This window comes from Oryctolagus cuniculus, chromosome 10 (genome assembly GCF_964237555.1).
Source record: "Oryctolagus cuniculus chromosome 10, mOryCun1.1, whole genome shotgun sequence".
NCBI classification, from domain to species: Eukaryota; Metazoa; Chordata; class Mammalia; order Lagomorpha; family Leporidae; genus Oryctolagus; species Oryctolagus cuniculus.
Genome location: NC_091441.1, coordinates 69301062 through 69320845, shown reverse-complemented (window position 1 = coordinate 69320845; position 19784 = coordinate 69301062). Strand labels below are relative to the sequence as shown.

The following is a 19784-nucleotide window of genomic DNA, read 5'->3' as shown; positions in this document are numbered from 1 at the left end:
ACAGTTAAAATAATTTTTAAAACCTCAAAACACACTAAAACTGAATTTTTTCAATTTCAGTAGCCTCCTTTAGACCTTTAGTAAATTTTAATGTGGAAAAAGCATAAGAAAACAAAAACCCAGGATCTCTTACTGCATCCTCTGAAGCACTTGATTTGCATATTGTTCAAAGCAGGAAGTTGGAGGAAGTATGCTTGACTAAGGGCTTCTGTGACTTGAGACTGAAGAGGGGAGCTCAAGCTGTCAGGTTGATTATGTGTGCTAGTAAATCCCCACAAATAAAGAACAATTATTGTCTCCCTGAGATGTTTACCAACCCAGGTATCCCAGTAGCAAAATTACTGAAACTGGCACTATATGATACCTTCCTGGCAAGTACAAGAACAAGTCTGTTTACCTGGTTATTTGCTAGATAACAAATCCAGCAGCAAATATCTGGTTATTTGCTAGATGCATACACTGTTTTATTGCAGCTTAGCAGTTTTATCACATAGTTAAGCCATCGGAAAATGTGTCATAATCACATCCATCACTGATAAATAAAAATGATCCTAGGAAAACTGCTTTGAAACATGTGAAAGTGGAGCTATCATTCAGCCACCACTCCTTCCTTAGTACTCAGTTGCCATTTTTGTTGTTTTTAAAGATTTATTTATATGAAAGGCAGAGTTACAGAGAGACAGCTTCCATCTGCTGGTTCACTCCCCAGATGGCCACAACAGCCAGGGCTTGGCCAGGCTGAAGCCTGGAGCCTGGAACTCCATCCAGGTCTCCCCAAGCATTTTGGCCATCTTCAACTGCTTTTTAGGCACATTAGCAGGGAACTGGATCAGATGTGGAGCAGGCAGGACTTGAACTGGCACTCATGAGATGCTGGCATCACATGCAGCAGCTTAACCCACTGCACCACAACGCTGGCCCCAGTACTTAGTTTTAATGGCCTAACCTTCAGAGAGGCAGTTCATTGTTCCCACTTGACACTACTCTCTTTTCTCAGGATGGAGCAAAACAGAGCAGACACTGAACGTGCCAATTTAATCCTCTCATCTTTGAAAGCTGTTCCCATTGAAAGAGGATATTGTGTGATGGGTGATTTTTTTTTAATGAGTATTTTGGGAATCTTAGAGCAAATTCTGCAACCTTTCAGAACAAACCATCCCCTGCCCTCCAAATACTAAAAAGCTCTTGTATTACAAATATGGTTGTAGGATTTTTTTTTCCCAAAGCATGTTTAAGCAAATTTAATGTTCCTTAAGTTAGCTTAAAGAGAGATGACTTTGTATTGATTTTCAGTAAAAAGCAGTTCTTCAAACTAGATTTTTTAGTAAATGCTAATGTTTGCCAAATTTGCAACCTAGATTTTGTTTTTTTTTTTTTTTTTTTTCTGACTGAAAGACAGAACTGAATGTTAAAACTCCATAAACTGTCTACATTCACAGTCATGTGCTTTCCCATTTGGCTTGTTTGCATCCAGTCCCGAATGCCTGTGAGCAATGCTATTGTGTGTGTGGGGGAGTGAATTATAATGTGTTTGTGCTGAGAACATTCAGTTTCAGTGTCACTGCACCACAATGGCCCCTTGAAGCCTGGCAGGGTCCAAATGCACAAGACTGTTCTGTCTTTCTCTTAGATCCTCCAATCAAGTGTGGCCGGATGGGGAGCGGATGGGCCTGAGGCTCTTACTCAGTGGGATCAGTTACATCAACATCTTTTGCAGCTGTTTTTAGAGAAGCCATTAACATAAGACAGCCAATATAAATATTTATTATTAAATTCTTCTGAGTTTCTCCACAGCTTCCCAATGCTGACTGTACATTCAGCAGTTGTTGAAAGTAACAGCAGAAATTCAGGGAGCTGCGGGCAGCCTGCAGAGATTGCCTTAGGCTACAGATCTTTCCCATAGCCTTTCCAGGAGGACTTTTTAAAGGGTGCTGATGTAACTGATCATTAAATAATGCTTGTCGGTATACATTACTAACCACCTTCTTTGGGCTATTCTGGGTACCACAAACTAGTTTTTAAAACAGGACCAGAATTGTAGATTTGCTGTTTTATCTATTAAAATACAGTATACAATAGAATACCAAGTAATATATTTGCATAATCATAGGAGAAAACTTAAATAACTTGGTTTAGAGCAACAAAAATTTTTGAAGATATCTAGATACATAGCTTTGCTTAATGGAATAGAGTTACTTGAGGCAAAGTATTTGAACAAACACAAGGAACTTCATTTATTGGAAATTTCGAAAGGCTGCAGATCCACATGGTCCCCAGAAGTTTTCTGCCTTCAGTAGCTTCAGTGTGATTACAAATGATGTGGTCCCCAGAGGGAGCCGGCTCTAGCCCAGTGATCACGGGAAACCTCTTTTCTTTGAATCTACTAACCAAGTGAGCCGAAGGGAAATTCTGCAGTTCCACAGTGGGGGCGGGAGTGTCTTACTCATGTGGCATTTTGAATTTCAGGAGGAATTCTGCTACCCAGTGGAATGCCTCGCTCTTACTGTGGAGGAAGTGATGCATATTCGGCAGGTCCTGGTGAAGGCAGAGCTGGAGAAATACCAACAGTATAAAGATGTCTACACCGCCCTGAAAAAAGGAAAGGTAGAGCCGTTTAACGTTAACTGAGCAGCATGCTAGAAGAATGGCCAGTCCCAGATGTGCGCTCATAGCCAGAAGGGACAGGGCATGAGGGGAGCTTGGGAAGGAAGATGTTTGGAGTCTGACATGGTTATCCCAGTTCCGCCTCACAAGAGGTTTATTTTTTTTCCCTGACTCTAGAGATCAAAATCTGTGGAAGGTTTAAAAATAACATAAAAATAATAGTATTTATTTGTAAAACTGTATTTAGTCAGTTTTTTTTTTAATTCATTTTATTTATTTGAGAGACAAGAGAGACAGTCTCCCATGTACTGGTTCAGTCCCCAAATGCCTGCAACAGAGAGGCTGGGTCAGGCCAAAGCCAGGAGCCAAAATACAATCCTGGTCCCCCACTCAGCTACTTGAGCCTTCATTACTGCCACCAGCGTATTCATGGTGGGAAGTTAGAGGCAGAAGCAGAGCCAGGCACTCCAGCGTGGAACGTGGGCGTCTTGACCAGTATACCAGATTCGGGTCCCAGTCATCGTGCTTTTAAAAGCTCTCCAACTAAACTCTATTTGAGCAACAGAGAAGGATTTTTTTCAAAACCTCCTCACATCAGTGAGATGCTTGAGAGCTTGGCCTTTTATTACCTTTTGAAATAGAATTATCATCACATACCTAGGCAGACATCAAAACAGGATTCCTGAGTTCCACAGAGTATCCGTGTGAAGCCTGCTTAGACACAGGGAGGTAGGAGATCAGCTCTTCCCCATGCTTCTTTTCTCCTTCTAACTTTGTATTTTTTAGCTCTGCTTTTGTTGCCGAACCAGGAGGTTTTCCTTCTTCACTTGGTCTTACACCTGTCAGTTCTGTAAGAGGTAAGGTACTTTGTAATTGATGAAAAGATCAACTGTAAAAGAAAGCAGAACCAATGGCTTCCATTGTTTCATCATTTTTCTACCCAAGAATGATGTTAGAAATGAATGATTCTTTTGTATTATCTTGTACTACCCTCGCAGGTTAGGAATATTGATTTCCTTAAAAATCTGGGTCAGGCAATTATTTGGTATTGAACCTGGAAAATGCTTCTCTGCATGTTATTTTTTTTTTACATAACCAAGATTGAATTCTATGTCATGTTTAAACAGAGAAAAAAAGTGACTCATGTGATCCCAGGATAGACCCCCCCAAAAAAATTCCAAACAGATAGAAATTGATTTTCTGTCAGAGTTAGATTGTACACATTAACAGCCTTTTTGGCAATCCACAGTTGCATCAGTTTGTTACATTCTGGTAAGAATCAGAGAGTTTTTGCAATTTATTGTAGAAATTCACAACCATGCAGCCATTCCACTCCATCAGTATCCATTGTATCATACCAAGTAATACTTGTGATTCTGTACACAGGCCCGTGTGCTCACAGTGTTGCAAAAAGGTAAGCTGAGCTTAGTTAAACTATAACTATGCTAATTTTAATGACTCTGCCTCTTTAACAGTACTGCTCATTCTCAGTTTTATTTGGGATAATAGATGCGGCTGCCCTCCAAGCCATACTCCACACTTCCTATCTTTTCACTGGGACCTTCAGCCTTGCAACGAGGGGAAAGTTGTGTGAGGTCAGAAAAGACCTCCACTGGCCACCATCGGCCGCTCCGGAGCATCGCCAGGTGAGTGAGTGGCTTGAGCCTCCCCAGCCCCCGTGTCAAAGGTGCTACACCTTTCCAACACTGACGCAGGGTTTTGTTGTTGTGATTGGTCTGTTGGTTTTAATACAGTTTTAGACTTGCATATAAATTTCTAAAACATCCCAAAGATAACTTTTCAAGGGATAATGGCTAGCTACTTGAAGGATACTTTAATCATACAGTGTGTATTTTTTTCTGCTTTACAAATAACTGTTGTGTTGTATAAACGTATTTATAACAGACTTTGTTTTCAGTGGAGTTGAAAACCTTCATGCAACAGTCCAATCCTTCTTTCCTCTTCCCTAGTTTTGAAAGAAAATCTCTTTACTCCTGTGTTTACAATGGTTTGCAATAGCTTTGACTTCCTTTATTGTTATAGAAGCAGAAATATAGCTTTATACCACCAGCTGACAATTTAGAAGAAAAACAAGTTGCCTGAGTATCAGTTCCTTCACCTTTAGTGCAGGGTAAGGTTGGTGTGGGTCCTAAAGAAGGTGGAAGAAGGCAGTGGGTGAGCTCAGGCACCTGGAAGGGCCGAGAGGCTCACAGCGATCTGGACGGTGGGTTGAGGAAACTGTGTCCCAGATGCCTGCCCCCTGCTCGGACCCCTGTCCTCTGAGACACCACAGCCCCTGGCAGCCTCAGGGGAGCTGTGCTCCACAGGCTCAGGGCATGTGCCTGACAGCTCTTGTTCTTTTTTTTTTTTTTTTTTTTTCTTTTTTTCTTTTTTTTTGACAGGCAGAGTGGGCAGTGAGAGAGAGAGAGACAGAGAAAGGTCTTCCTTTGCCGTTGGTTCACCCTGCAATGGCCGGCGCACTGCAGCTGGCATATCGTGCTGATCCAAAGGCAAGAGCCAGGTACTTATCCTGGTCTCCCATGGGGTGCAGGGCCCAAGGACTTGGGCCATCATCCACTGCACTCCCGGGCCACAGCAGAGAGCTGGCCTGGAAGAGGGGCAACCGGGACTAGAACCCGATGTGCCGGCGCCGCAAGGCGGAGGATTAGCCTAGTGAGCCGCGGCACCGGCTCTTGTTCTTTTCTGTACTTACTCTGAACCCACTGTCTGCCACTCAGCATATTCTTATTTTGTTTAATTAAAATAATAAAGGAGTAGATAATTCTTAGTTGTCTCAAACACTGCAGAAAACTTTATTATGATATTGGTCTCCTTCATTCTAACTCTCTGGAATCCAACTAACCAGTTATCCAAATACAGAGACTAGTTGGGGAAGGGGAGGCATATTAGATCAATATACAAATGACAAGAAGACTGGTCAGACTGTATCAGGATTAACATCTGTTTACTTCAATTTCTATCATCCGACCCACCATCTGGGTCAATTACTGCCCATTGCTGGAGACATAGGTGCACTGGATCCCTAGGGTTAGAACCTTCAAGTCCTTCTGAATCCTCAATAGTTGATTAGCAACATGGACTTTAGCTCATTATAGTTGTTAGAATGCACAGTCCACAGCTGTATGCAAAGCAGGTGAATACCCTGTCTTCCAAAAAGCTCTGTCTTCCAAAAAATTCTCAATATTATTTTGTAATAAAACAAGTTTTCTGCTTTCTTTGCTGAAAAAAATATTTCTGAACCTTGTCTCCAGTAAAAAAAAATTCCTCTTTGGGAAAACATGACATGATGAAATCACTCATCTGTTTCATAATGTTTTGGCAGCAGACTTGCTTTTTCAGTACATATTTTCTTAGTATTGCAGTGAAAGTGTAAGTAACAATGCTGGACATTTTGGGGGTTTTTCTTCCAGGTTCTCCTCAAAATCTAAGTCTGTGGACAGATCAGATGAAGAACTGCAGTTTCCCAAGGAGCTGATGGAGGACTGGAGCACGATGGAAGTGTGCGTGGACTGCAAAAAGTTCATTTCCGAAATCATCAGCTCAAGCCGACGCAGCCTGGTACTGGCCAACAAAAGAGCCCGGTTGAAAAGGAAAACACAGTCTTTCTACATGTCTTCACCGGGCCCCTCAGAGTACTGCCCCTCCGAGAGGACCATCAATGAGATCTGAGCCTGTGCCTTGCAGTCACTCTGTGTCCAGGCTGGCACGGGTGTGCGAGAACACTGACCCAGGCCAGCTCTGCTTCCTGCGGTTTATTTAACAGGCTTGAATTTGCATTAGATCAGATTTTTGCTGCATCACATTGTTCCACAGACTGAATGCTGTGTTCGTATCGATTGATGCTATGTGACAGGTCAGCCAATTGCTCGTTTGCACTGAGAGAGGACAAGAGTTTGAGACTTGCTTTTGTGAGTGTGTGGCTTTGGAAGCCTGAAACCTTTTCCTTGGCTCAGTTCCTTACTCGTCTTCAAATTATTTCCTGACTAAGGCAAAAAGCTTCTCACGTGAGAAATCAGTGTGACAGAGGTGTCGATGTTAGCACAATTCTAAGCAGTAAGTCATATTGGCATTTCCACATGACAGTGTTCCTATCTCATGTACATAACAGCCCAGAGCCTGCCCCGCGCCAGGCACTTGCAGGCGGACCCAGCTCTGTGTCACCTCACGGCACAAAACCTACAAGACACTGCTGATACCATCCAGCTGATTTTTAGATCATTGTTGCCCTGAGACAAAAACTGTGTCAGGGGCTTTGCACCTGCATCCTAGTGCAAGACATCGCAATAAGCTGCGCCCCACGAGGACGGCCGGTTTCTCTGAGCAGCCGTGGTTTGTCTGGTGCTCTGGTCCAGTGTCTCCTGAGTGGGTGACACTTCATTCCCTGTCATGGATGTGTAATAATGGTTACCAGTAATTTGATAAAGAAGGTCTAGGAATTAAGTTTAGTGGGAATTTCAGGACAAGGGAAAGCTACAAACATGTTGAACTGTTGAGTGTATTTTGGTTAACTGTGGGAAGGGCTGGGACAGCACAGGGTGCCAGAAGGAAGGCGCTCATACATTTTCAGCATTTTTCACAACTTTATAGTACAGCCGTCATGACTAAATTCAGCCACAATTTGGTACCTAAGGCCTCAAACTGAAATTTATTTTTATAAATGAATTTTAAAAGAAAAATATATCTAGTTCCTTTAAAACTACCAAGATAATTAACCTGCTGACAGCAACATTTTTGGATGCTTTTTGCAACTAGTTTTCCTTAGAAGTGACTCAAATGAGTAGGTTGGGTTTTTGATGAAGGTAGATTGGAGGGCAGCTTTGTGTATCTGAAATTTCTCAGTTTCTTTGGCCCATCCCACGTGCTTTATCATTTTGGTGTGCTTGGAATGACCAACCAATTCAAATTGCCATTGATGTTAGGAAAATTAGATGGTACACATACACAGTTTCTTGAAAGGTACAAAACACAAATGCAATCAACACTGTGACAGCACCATTTAACAAAAGGCATGTCTGTCACATTTCATAATACATCAAAATATAGGAACATTTCTGTACTAAGTTAACAGTAATACCTCAGAACTGCTCCAGTAGTAATTTTTAATGGATTGAAATTTTAAATTTAGTAAATGGCTTTAAATTACATAATGAAATAAACTTTAACAGTTGACTAAAGTAATGCATGTTAACAGTCCCGTCTGTATTTGCATGTGAATGTGGGCCACCAGGGAACCCTTCCTGACAATGTAAGCTCAATTAAGTTTATTATTTTTAAAGGCTCTTGTTAAAGGGCTTTAAAAGTTATACCAGGGGAATATCATTTATAAAATTTTCCATGAGACCACTTGAACTTGATACTGCAGTTAGGTGGAAGCCATCTCCTTTGACGGCCACAGGCTTGACCGTCCTCAGTGGTCAAGAGGTCCACTTCCAGGAGAGGAAGTGGTGGTCTGTGGCACATAAACCTGCACCTGGGCAGTGTGCGTTTTGAAATCTAAGAAGCTGAGCCACCTGAATGAGAATTTTGTTCACATTCACAAAGCAAATACCTAGTAACTGCCTTCACCTCTCCGGGTTTATGATACGGTATAGGATGACTTGGGCATTGTGATTACCTCTTCCCAGAGCATCAGAATGTGAATGCCAACCGCATGAACAAGGTTTGCCAGGGGCTTTAAGGAGATAAGTGCAGGTGTGTCCATGTGAAACCGTTTGCAGAAAGTAGCTAAGAAAAAGCCCAGGCACAGTTACTATTGTAGAAGTTAAATTAGCATTATTTTGGGTGCCAAAACAAATGTTTGGATTTAACCCTCTCTCAACGTGACGTGTGCCTGCTCCTCTACATTCTTGAGTTAGCTGATTTCCCATGGAGTGATTCACTAGGAGTTATGGAGCTTGACTTTCAAATCCTTAGCCTAGTCTGATTTCAGAGCCTCCTTTTCTCTCATAAAATAACCTGCAGTGTTTCTCTTTGTCCGTGTTTCCTGCTGCCCAGCTTTTACTTCTGATCCAACAACAAAAATATTGTTGTCTGGCTGGACTCAGTTGATGTCTGATGTGTGCATATCTGAACCCATCCCTCCTCTCATCCAGCTCCCTCCCAGTGTGAGCACCAGTTCCTTTTGTCCCCTCCACCAAGAGTCACCATGTTGGGAACCCTCTGCTTCCCTCCCCATGGTGTAACTTTTTATCAGTGTCAGAGTATATAACAATGTTTGTAAATACTGTAATATATTTATTAATAATTGAAAGGCATTCATTCAGTGGACAATGGGGATTAACTCTCCCAAGGCAAGTGAAAATTAAATAATTTATATGTACATTGACTTAACATTGTCTTACTAGATTTTGAGTCTTAAGCCTTTCAGGTTAAACTAAGAAGGTTGTTAATGTAGGAGTTTTTAAAATGTCTTATGTTTGAAGCGGTTATGTGATTATCACCATGAACTCATACCATGAAATTTTTAAGGCTTTTATTTTTCTAACTATATTAATAAATACAGGACTGGATTTTAGGTGTCATACGGAAACGTGAAAGTTTTAAATCATGTTGCTGTGTGCTAAAGCAGACTAGTGAAGCATTTTGTACGTGCAAAACTGCTGAAGGACCGAGAAGAAATGTGTACTACTGACTGGCTCCCTGTGTGTGTCAGAGTCAGGCATTGTTGGCATTCAGGGTTACAGGATGGTACCAAGTGTTTTCCATTTTATTTTAAGGAAATTTATTTAGGGAAGAATAAAATGGCTTTCATCAGACCTCCTGTGTCGAGTGCCTCTGGTCAGGTGATGCTGTGTGCTTTGGTAACCAGCTGGGAGGAGTCACCCAGGGCCGAAGGCACGACACTCAGCAGCAGCCGCCGGGAGGCCATGTGTCCACAAGGCCACTGTCCACAAGGACGGCCCTGGAAAAACAAACCCCAGAGCTCCCAGACAGCTGTGACTCCTCTCTGTAATCCTGGTAGGGTAGGAAATTAAAATTGTACGAAGAACACATGACATTTATTTAATTATGGAAGTCACATAACCGGAGACCAATTGTGTGTAGGTGAACCTTTTTAAAACAGCTTTATGGAGGTAAACAACAACAAAAACCGTATCTTTTTAATGTGTATGATTTGATGAATTGGGGATGAAATTTTTATATATTCTGCTTAAACAGAATTTTCCCAGGGACATAGTCCTAAAATATGAACTCAGGGAAGTTGTTCTCATATTAACTGAAACAGAGCAGAACACTGTCCCCATGCACACCGGAGACCTTGTGTGATACTGAGTGGGGTATTACTTCACTCACACGAGCTGTCCGCTCAGCTGCCAGGCATTCACTGGTAGCTCCTTGCACTGCAGTTTGCGATGTATGTATCTAGCTCATCTCGTGCCCCAAGGGTCCAGAGATACAGATCTTTTTTTAAAAAAGATTTATTTTATTTATTTGAAAGACAGAGTTACAGAGAGAGGTAGGGACAGAGAGAGAGGTCTTCCATCTGCTGGTTCACTCCCCAATTGGCTGCAATGGCCAGAGCTGCACTGATCCAAAGCCAGGAGCCAGGAACCTCCTTCGGGTCGCCCACGTGGGTGCAGGGGCCCAAGGACTTGGGCCATCTTCTGCTTTCCCAGGCCATAGCAGAGAGCTGGATCAGAAGAGGAGCAGCTGGGACTAGAACTGGTGCCAATATGAGATGCCAGCGCTTCAGGCCAGGGCTTTAACCCACTGCGCCACAGCGCTGGCCCCTCAAATAAATCTTTAGGGAAAAATAAAAGGAAATTGGAGCTGAGAGGTGCATGATCAGCTTGTGTCCAAGTTCCTGGTTGGCCAGCTGTGCTCATGACCTTCCTTTTGTCAGTGATGCTGTGCTCTCTAATGAATTTTTTTTTTTTGGACAGGCAGAGTGGACAGTGAGACAGACAGAGAGAAAGGTCTTCCTTTGCCGTTGGTTTACCCCCACCCCCAATGGCCGCGACGGCCAGCGCACCGCGCTGATCCGGAGCCAGGTGCTTCTCCTGGTCTCCCATGGGGTGCAGGGCCCAAGCACCTGGGCCATCCTCCACTGCACTCCCGAGCCACAGCAGAGAACTGGCCTGGAAGAGGGGCAACCGGGACAGAATCCGGTGCCCCGACCGGGACTAGAACCCGGTGGGCCAGCGCCGCTAAGTGGAGGATTAGCCTAGTGAGCCGCAGCGCCGGCCTAATGAATTTTTTATGATGGCCTGGTGGGTTTCAGTTGGTCTGCCCCATATCTGGAATTCTCCTGCCTGGGCCTGGAATTTTCCTACACAGATCCTCCAGACAGTACTGGCCTACAGGGTTTTATCTGTTGGAGAACCAAATGACTTCTGGAGTCAGTTATTAGAACCTTGTTGGGACAGTTGTCTCACTCCCTCAGTTCAGTGAATTCCTTTTGATAAAGGACAGGCAAGGACACCTTGGGCTGAGGGAGACAGATGAGACTGGGTCCTGCCTTTACATTGGAGGGGTTTAGTCCACACACACACTGCTAATAAAGGGTGCAGCCCTTCTTCCCTCCTGTCAACCAAAGCACATGTCTAGAAACTTCACCCTTTGCCCCCACAAAAAAAGTAGCATAAAAGTTTACCTGGGGCTGGAGCTGTGGCATAGCAGGTAAAGCCGCTGCCTGCGGCACTGGCATCATATATGGGCACCAGTTCCACTCCCAGCTGCTCCATTTCCTATCCAGCTCCCTGCTAATGTGCCTGGGGAAACAGCAGAGGGTGGCCCAAGTGCTTGGGCCCACATAGGAGACCCGGAAGAAGCTGCTCACTCCTGACTTTGGATCAGCTCAGCTCTAGCCATTGCAGCCACTTGGGGAGTGAACTAGCAGATGGAAGATGAATCAATATCTCTCTCAGTATCTCTCTCTTCCCCCTTTCAAATATATATATATTTACAAAAGCTAACCTGTTTAATATAAAACTCTTCCTATTGGAGCGAGCAGTGTGGTGTGGCGGGTTAGGCCACTGTCTGCATTGCCGGTGTCCCAGCTGCTCCACTTAGGATCCAGCTCCCTGCTGATGTGCTTAGGAAAGCAGCAGAAGATAGCTCAATTGCTTGGGCCCCTGCACCCATGTGGGAAACCAGGAAGAAGGTGGCTCATGGCATCAAATCAGCTGAGCTCCTGCCATCGCAGCCATTTGGGGAGTGAACCAGCAGATGAAGATCTCTCCCTCTTTTAACTCTACCTTTCAAATAAAATATGCTTTAAAAATTAATAATAAAACTCTGTCTACAATAAGAAAGTATTCAGATGCAGTTCCTAGAAGACACAGCCTGTACCACTAGTCTCCCTATTTAAACTATACATGAAGTTATCCAGTTACTTGGAATAGATGTTTTACCACAAGGACATTCTGCAGCTCTGGCCAAATTGGAACCCATGTTGTGGAAACTGGAAGTCAAAGGGTTCTGAACTGACAGGATGGAGCTCTCCAGAGGGGCATCGAGAAGCCCTCTACCTCCCTGGGGCTGGGAAGCGCAGGCAGCATCTGGGTGTTTGACACACTCTGGCCCTCTGGGTCACGTGCCCTGAGCGCTCTCCCAGCAGCTGTAGTGAGTCTGAGGGGCGCTCTTCCCAGGTGTGGCTGGAGACAGCCTTGAGCAGGCGCTCACTAGATGTCTGCTGCTCTCACTTTCTGCTGTGCCGTGCTGTTCCCTTTCCAGCTGCAGCTGTCACTTACCCTGGCCGGCCTCCACCCCCAGGCTCCTTCCCATGGGCACGGGTGCTGTTTTCCAGAAAGTACAAATGCAAAGATGCAGAGGGCTGTGCTGCACCACTTTGCACACGTAGGTGTTGAGCAGCACAGAGGACACTGTGGGAAGCCAGTGGAGGAGCAGGGAGGGAGGCCCAGGGGCTGCCAGGGGACTCGAACTGTGCAGCATCTGCAGCATGAAGCCCAAATGGGTGGGCAGCAGAGTAACTCCCCAAAGGGGAAGAGGCCTAAGAAGTCAGCTTGTCTACCCACCAAGGGCAATCCTGCCACAAACTCCCAGTCATGGTGGGACGCCAAGTGTACAGAATCTACACTTGGACTAAGCGCCCAGCCGGAGCAGTGGGACTCCCCCGCCTTGGCCTGACGCACTCCTGCGGGCACAGCGTGGTGACACCAGACCCCTCTGTTCTAGAACTGTGTTCAGCAGAAACTTCTTTAGAGCCCAGGGACTTCTGACCTGATAAGTGAAAACAAAAGCCAAAAACCTAGGCTGTGAGCAGCGAAGTGGGTTCTTTTCAGCAATGCCTGGTTTTCCAGTATGGGAAGAGGTCTCACAGTTGTCCTGCAACTCTGCACCCTACAGTGCCTGAACAGTGCCAGGTTTGTTGCTTCAGGGTTAAAGTGAGGGTGTCAGGCTGGGTGGTTTTTAGGTCACTCCTACCCAGAAGAGAGCACTCAAGAGAGGACACCACAGGCACCCACCAGAGAATACACTGAAACCTGAGCCACACGTCACCCTGGAGAAGAATCTTTGTGGAAACCAAGCCACCATTTTCCTCGCGTGGAGTGTGAAATGACTGATGGCCGTACCTCTGTTGATGACAAACCTAGTTATGAATATTGCATGGAAACAAGAAAAAGTGCGACATGCCACATTTATTTGAAACGCAAAGTAAATTCTGTTTTATTAATTGCTATCAAGAAGCTGAGTCAATCTTTCAAAATTCAAAACGGAAAACCTCCAGGAAGAGGAGTGGACTGCGTTTGCACAGCCGTTTCGCGTTGCCTCGGCCCAGTCACTGGCGGTTCATCTCAGCTCCTCTTGGAGGAGAGGCCTCTGCTGGCCTTGGCAAGAGCAGGCACCTGGCACTTTGTTCCCAACCTGTAATGTCTGCGCCCTGTCAGATGCCGAGAGAAGCGAGGGACTGCGCAGGCGACTACCTGTGACAGGCCGTTCTCATTCTGCAGCGTACATCAGGATGCTCATTGAGCAAGAGTGAAGGCAACTGTTGCTACCCAGCGTGGCCGAGGGCAGCCAGCACGGCTGCAGGTGCACTGCCGTGTGTGTTGTTGGGGGGGCGGGGGGGGAGCCCCAGCGGGGAAGCTGGCCGCCTCAGCCCTCACCACTGCCTGACGGCTCTGCTCACAGACTTGGCCTCTGCAGTTCCTTCAGAGCTGAATGCGATCCCAGGCGACACCCCGTCCACCCAGAGCCAGCAGCAGGCGTCTCCCCACTCTGGCCGTGTGACAGCCGCCTGCGTGTAAACGGGCCCAGGATGAGGCACACTTATTCTCTGCAAAGTTCCGTCTGACGAAGTCGAGTGGTTGAGCAGTCTGCCCCCGTGTAACTTACTACCTCCCCCTGTCTACTCGCTGGTGCTGCACACGTGCCTGTAAACACCACCATCCCGTCCACGACGCTTCCTTAAGCGGCCCCTGGACCCTCATCTGCACTCCTACACTTGCGCCTCCCCGCCACTCCTGCAGTCTTTTCCATTGCACTTGGCCACTAGCAGCCTACTATTCTGTCCCATGAAGAGAAGGATCTTTGTCATGTCTTCTCTACCATAGCCCCCGTTTCTGAAAGGAAAACACACCTGGCATGTGACATGTGCTCGATAAATGTGGCATGGGTGAACAAATGAATGAGTAGTTTCAATACAGAAATGAGTGAGAAATACAAACATGGAACCATCAAGATGGCTTCCAGACACCAGCCTCGAGTGCCCTGAGCAGACACGGGCAGCATCCGGCCCTGCAACTTCCCTTCAAGTCAGGAGGTTACATCTACGCCAACTTCCTGCCGCCCTGAAACAGTGAATGCCCATAGAGAGCTTGAGTGGCAGCACCTGCTGCTGGCAGGACCCGGCCCACCAGCCCGGGGCTCCCACCCCAATCATGCGTTCCTCTCTGGCTCCCTTCCACCTCCACAGTGCCTGGCTGCAGGGACCCTGCACAAGCTCAGCCTCCTCCATTAACAAATGTATGCGCGGATGGACGGACACCCTGAAGATCTGTCATAGAAACTGCTCTATAAACACGAAGGGAGTCTTTATCACTACTGAGTTCTCACTCATTAATTTTTAACTACCTGCCTCTTTCACAGTAGGGTAGTTAACTCTTTTCTTTTTAATGATTTATTTTGTTTACTTGAAAGAGTTACACAGAGAAAGGAGGAGAGGCAGAGAGAGAGAGAGAGAGAGAGAGAGAGAGGTCTTCCATCCACTGGTACACTCCCCAATTGGCCGGAGCTATGCCAATCTGAAGGCAGGAGCCAGGAGCCTCCTCCAGGTCCCCCACGTGGGTGCAGGGACCCAAGGACCTGGGCCATTTTCCACTGCTTTCCCAGGCCATAGCAGAGAGCTGGATTGGAAGTGCAGCAGCCAGGACCTGAACCAGTGCCCATATGGGATGCCAGCATTACAGGCGGCAGCTTTACCCACTATGCCACAGCGCTGGCCCCGGTAGTTAACTTACTAGTAATCATAGTTTGGCAAATGCTTTATGCCAGTTATGCCAAGATAAATATTATTTCAAAAATCAAGGTAGGCATTCGATCTAGTTGGGATGCTTGCATCCCATATTGGAGTGCCTGGGTTCAGGTCCTGGTTCTGCTCTCCATTCCAGCTTCCTGCTAATGCAGACCCTGTGAGGTAGCACTGAGGCTCAAGTGGCCAAGGCCCTGCCATCCACATAGGCAACCCAGATGGAGCTCCTGGCTTTAGCCTGTGCCAGCCCCAGCCACTGCAGGCATTTGGGGCGTGAACCAGCAGATGGAAGGCTCTCTTTCTCTCTGTATCTTTAAAAAATTGTTTTTATATTTCACACTTGTCATATTAAGACCCTTTGGGGGCTGGCACCGTGGTGTAGCAGGTAAAGCTGGGCCTGCAGCGCCGGCATCCCATATGGGCACTGGTTCGAGACCCAGCTACTCCACTTCCGATCCAGCTCCCTGCTAATGCACCTGGGAAAGCAGTAGAAGATGGTCCAAATCCTTGGGCCCCTGCACCCACGTGGGAGACCCAGAAGAAGCTCCTGGCTCCTAGCTTCAGATCAGCGCAGCTCCAGTCTTTGCTGCCATCTGGGGAGTAAACCAGCAGATGGAGACATCTCTCTCTCTCTCTCTCTCTGTTTCTGCCTCTCTGTAACTGCCTTTCAAATAAATAAATTTTTAAAAAAAGAGCATTTGACCAATAAAGAAAACTATGAAAACAACCTTTGTGATATTAGATATTCTGTGCGGAGTATGTTACTGTTAATATCTAACTTTACACATTCTGGCTGATTTCGAGTAGCCGACAGCTACCAGTGGTTGAGCAGATCAGACGCAGCTAGTCACCCTCAGCCTGGCAGCTCCTTAACCCTCAGCCCTGATGCCCTGTGGTACTGACAAAGAACTCGGCACTGCTAAGTGTGGCATGTGCCACCAGCCAGTGTGGACCCTGAGTGTGCCCATTCCCAACCACTACTAACTGCTATGATTCAGAATTCAGTCCCCAACCCACTAAAGCACTCAGTAAACACTCACAACCATGCATGCCAAGTAGACCTTGGCTCTTGTAGAGCTTTAAGTATAAATGGTCAAATGCACATGCAATTAGCTTAAAACACAGTGTAAGGCAATCTAGATCTCTAGGAAGTGAGCAGAAGCCCTGGGACTGTGAGGAGCTGTCAGTGCAGGACAGCGCCGCTGAAATGGATTTAAGGGGGCTGCAGGGGAGGGCGGGGCCCGGGTTTCTGCAAGCTCCATCTGATGACTCCCTGCGTCAGTCATCTCTGCCAGCACCTCAACTTGGTTAGGGCTTACTTCAAAAAGGAATGCAAAACCCCACGAAGCTGTGTCCTCAAGGAACGCTACGACCGCAGCGCTCTGGCGTAACCTGACAGCAGGTGGAACAGCAGGAAAGGGACACCAGATAGAACGTGAGCTACAGCGCAGTGGGTGAAGCCACCCCCTGCAGTGCTTGCAGCCCATGTGAGCACCAGTTTGAGTCCAGGCTGTTCCACTTCCGATCCAGCTCCCTGCTAATGCACCTGGGAAAGCAGTGGAAGATGGCCCAAGTGCTTGAGTCCCTGCCACCCAATGTGGGAGACCTGGATGGAGCTCCAGGCTCCTGGTTCCTGGCTTCACTCTGGCCCGGCCCCAGCAACTGCAGCCATTTGATGAATGGACCAGTGGATGGAAGATTCTCTCTTCCTCTCCCTCTCCCTCTCCCCCTCCTCTTTCTCTGCCTTCTCCCTCTGTTTATCTCACAGTGTAACTCTGCCTTTCAAATAATCTTAAAAAAAAAAAAAGATGATGTACTAATTACTATTGCTGAATCACAAATCACTGTACAACTGTGGCTTGAAATAAGAAACGTTTATTATCTCACAAGGTTCTGTGGTGCCCCCGAGGTGGCGCCATCATGTGGCTGCTGGCCGCAAGGGCCTCCCTGGAGGCTTCCTGAGCGTCCTTGTGAGACAGTGAGGAGAGCGAGAACCAGCCCCGCCTAACCCGCAGTGTCCCTTCTGACCCGGCCACTGGAGTCACACGCCACCATCTCCAGCACGCTCAGATTCCACGATCACGGGCCAGCCCTCAGCAGGCAGGACACAGCCCACAGCAAGGTCACAGGCACAGCTCCCCAGGGCCATCGTGAAAGTGGCTACCCCAGGCCATAAGCCCCAGAGCAGAGCAGGGCAGTCAGAGCTAGAGCTGGCTTGGGACCTGAAGGGAATGTTGTGTTACCAAACAGAGGAAGCAGGAGTGCAGTTTCGCCGTGATGTGGGGAACAGAGGCAGCATTAACTAGAAATGGGGAAAGGAGAGCAGTCGGATGTGGGGGAACGGGTCCTGCTGGGTTTAAGTGCACCCAGAAATGAAGAGGGATCCCCAAGCAAGGGGTCGACAAGCTTTCTGGAAAGGACCTATTGTAAATACAGCAGGCTGTGGGACCCCATCACTCTCAGTCATATGTCCTTCCAAAGGGGGGCATTTACAACCCAGTAAAAACACACAGACCACCTTGGCATGGGCTGAACAGAAACAGGTGCAGGCTGTGGGCGTCCGGCCCCGCCCCGGGTCACAGAGCCCCAGCAGGCCGGACCACACCAGGACCGACTGCTCACCAGTCACGGGATACAGTTTTACTGCAGTTAACTCTTCCTAGGACTAAAGCTTTTAAAAATACCCTCGCTTAACAATCACCTGGTGATCTCCCCCCAGCCACCAGGCAGCCTGAGCAGCTGGCCTCCACCAGTAATCACCGCACCAGGAGCTGGGTGCCCACGCTGCCAGCACCAGGGTGCTGTACCTGCTGTGTGGTTTGCTCAGCCCCGGGCAGGGTTAGCATCCGCATTTCACAGATGTGGAACCCAAAGCGTGACAGTCACGGGACCTGCCCAGGCTTGCTCATGCACCCCAGACAACCACCTCGCCGCCAGCAATGATTCCTTAGCCGCCTCCCTTTGGAGACTGAAGTTAAGCCAGGGCCTGCGAAAACCTCCTCTTACCACAGTGGGCGTGCGCCAAGGCTTAGCCATAACAGAGATTTGCACAGGATGACTCCGGGGGCGGGGCTCACAGCAGAGACACCGCCCCTTCCCAAAAGTGGGGGTAGAAAGGCCACAGGCAAGGATCTCCATTCCTTAGAAGTCAAAGAGCCACTGGCTCAAATCCAAAGCTGCTCTAATGTTTGCTTCTAATGCCAAATGGCAAGAGGGGGTGGGCAGTTCCACCCCTCTTCCTCCAGGAAAGGCAGGCTGATCTCAAAGCGCTCCTGGCACTGCCCCCACAGAGGCCACCCCACCAAGGTCAAAGCCCCAGGGCACAGACTCCAGGAAGGTCCGACAGGCTCCCAAAACCCAGCCTATATAAGAGAGAACTCAGGGTGGCCGGTGGCCTTGTGGTTAAGGTGCCAGCCAGGACATTCAGGTCCTCCACCAGAGTGCCTGGCTGTGAGTCCCAGTTCCAGCTCTTGGTCCAGCTTCCTCACGATTCTGACCTCTGGAGACAGCAGCGGTGACCCAGCCCCCACTGCTGCGGGTCTCTGGGGAGGGAACCAGCAGATGGGAACTGTCTCTCTGCTTCTCAATTAAATAAAACTTTTTATAAAGCAGGCCAGGTTCCTCTTGAACGTCATCCGGCAGTTTCCGGCTTGTGGGAGGGGTTGACACAGTAGCCGGTGTGCTCAGCTCCCGCTTCTGCCAAACTCAAGGGACCGAAATGAAGGCCAGGCTGAGTTCTGAGCTTGTTCTCAGCTGCTCTCCTGGGCGTCTCTCAGCATCCACGTGGGACCGGTTCCAGGCGGCCCCACATGCTGAAGACAGCAAATCGGCGGATGCTCAAGGCACCTCGGTGGACAGCACAGCATCCACGCACTCCCCCACGCCTCCTTCAGTGAAGACACAAGTAAGGAGAGATTATATCCCATTTTGTGTTCCAAAACAAAAAGGAAATGGGGATATTTTGCATTATTTGTTGTGCATGTACAATAAAAAAAAAATCTAGCTCCTGAATTAAACCCAAGCTGTGGGATCCATGGAAGATAATGAAATTGGAAAACAAGAAAAAATGGGGCACACCTGCAGCTCGAGGCCCCTGGCCCCAGCAAGGACCCAAGGTGCCCTATAGGCCCGCAATGGCAGGTGTGCTGGGGGGAGGTGGGCTCTGCTGGTGGGGGTTGGGGCAAGCCCGGCCCAGGACCCCAGGGGATAAATCTCCAACAGCCTCCCTTCAAAAACAGCCAGGGAGGTGAGGCAGCCTCGCCCCCGGGGCAGGGCTCCCGAGGAGTGCCCCCTTGCCTTCATTTGGGTATTCCAGACTCAGGGCAAATTAAAATAACTTCCTACTCAGTTAAAAAATAACAAAGAAATGAAATCTTCCCACCACGGAAGCTAAATTGGTGAGAGCCAGGAGGAGGTAGTGCATCACCGCCTTCCTCCTGCCCCCGTGGGTCTTCAGGCAGACCCAGCCTGCGGCCGCAAGCACCCTCACAATACAGGCGCAGGGCACGCCGTGCCGGGCCAGCTCCGCTCGAACCCTGCTGGGTGGCTGCAGTCTCAGGCGCTCTGCACCGACAGGTCCTCCACGTCGTCCAGGTCCGCGTTGAGGCGGCCGATCACCCACTCCAAGGCCTCCCGACCCTGCGAGAGAACAGTGCCGCTGTGGTGACCTGGAAGGAGACCTGGCCTGCACCCCTCGGACTTGTGTTCTAGAACATCTGCCCCCGGG

General features: G+C 47.9%; 2 protein-coding genes across 8 annotated transcripts in view; one reads left to right on the top strand and one right to left on the bottom strand.

The window, feature by feature from the left end:
• The window catches only part of SPIRE1 (spire type actin nucleation factor 1), a 200979-nt gene extending 191599 nt beyond the window's left edge, over positions 1-9380 (top strand). For 5 of the 7 annotated variants that reach the window (XM_017343990.3, XM_017343991.2, XM_008261008.3 and 2 more), the window contains 5 exons: positions 2467-2604; positions 3391-3461; positions 3991-4018; positions 4114-4250; positions 6036-9380. In XM_017343990.3, the coding sequence (XP_017199479.1) occupies positions 2467-2604; positions 3391-3461; positions 3991-4018; positions 4114-4250; positions 6036-6294 (633 nt within the window). In that variant the 3' untranslated portion in view covers positions 6295-9380. The remainder of the gene's footprint in view (positions 1-2466; positions 2605-3390; positions 3462-3990; positions 4019-4113; positions 4251-6035) is intronic. The other 2 variants (XR_007921864.2, XR_011379447.1) reach the window with 1 other exon arrangement.
• PRELID3A (PRELI domain containing 3A) overlaps positions 7145-19784 on the bottom strand; it is a 28638-nt gene continuing 15998 nt past the window's right edge. The window contains exon 6 of the mRNA XM_008261009.4: positions 7145-19696. Coding sequence (XP_008259231.1) covers positions 19613-19696 — 84 coding nt within the window. The 3' untranslated portion in view covers positions 7145-19612. The remainder of the gene's footprint in view (positions 19697-19784) is intronic.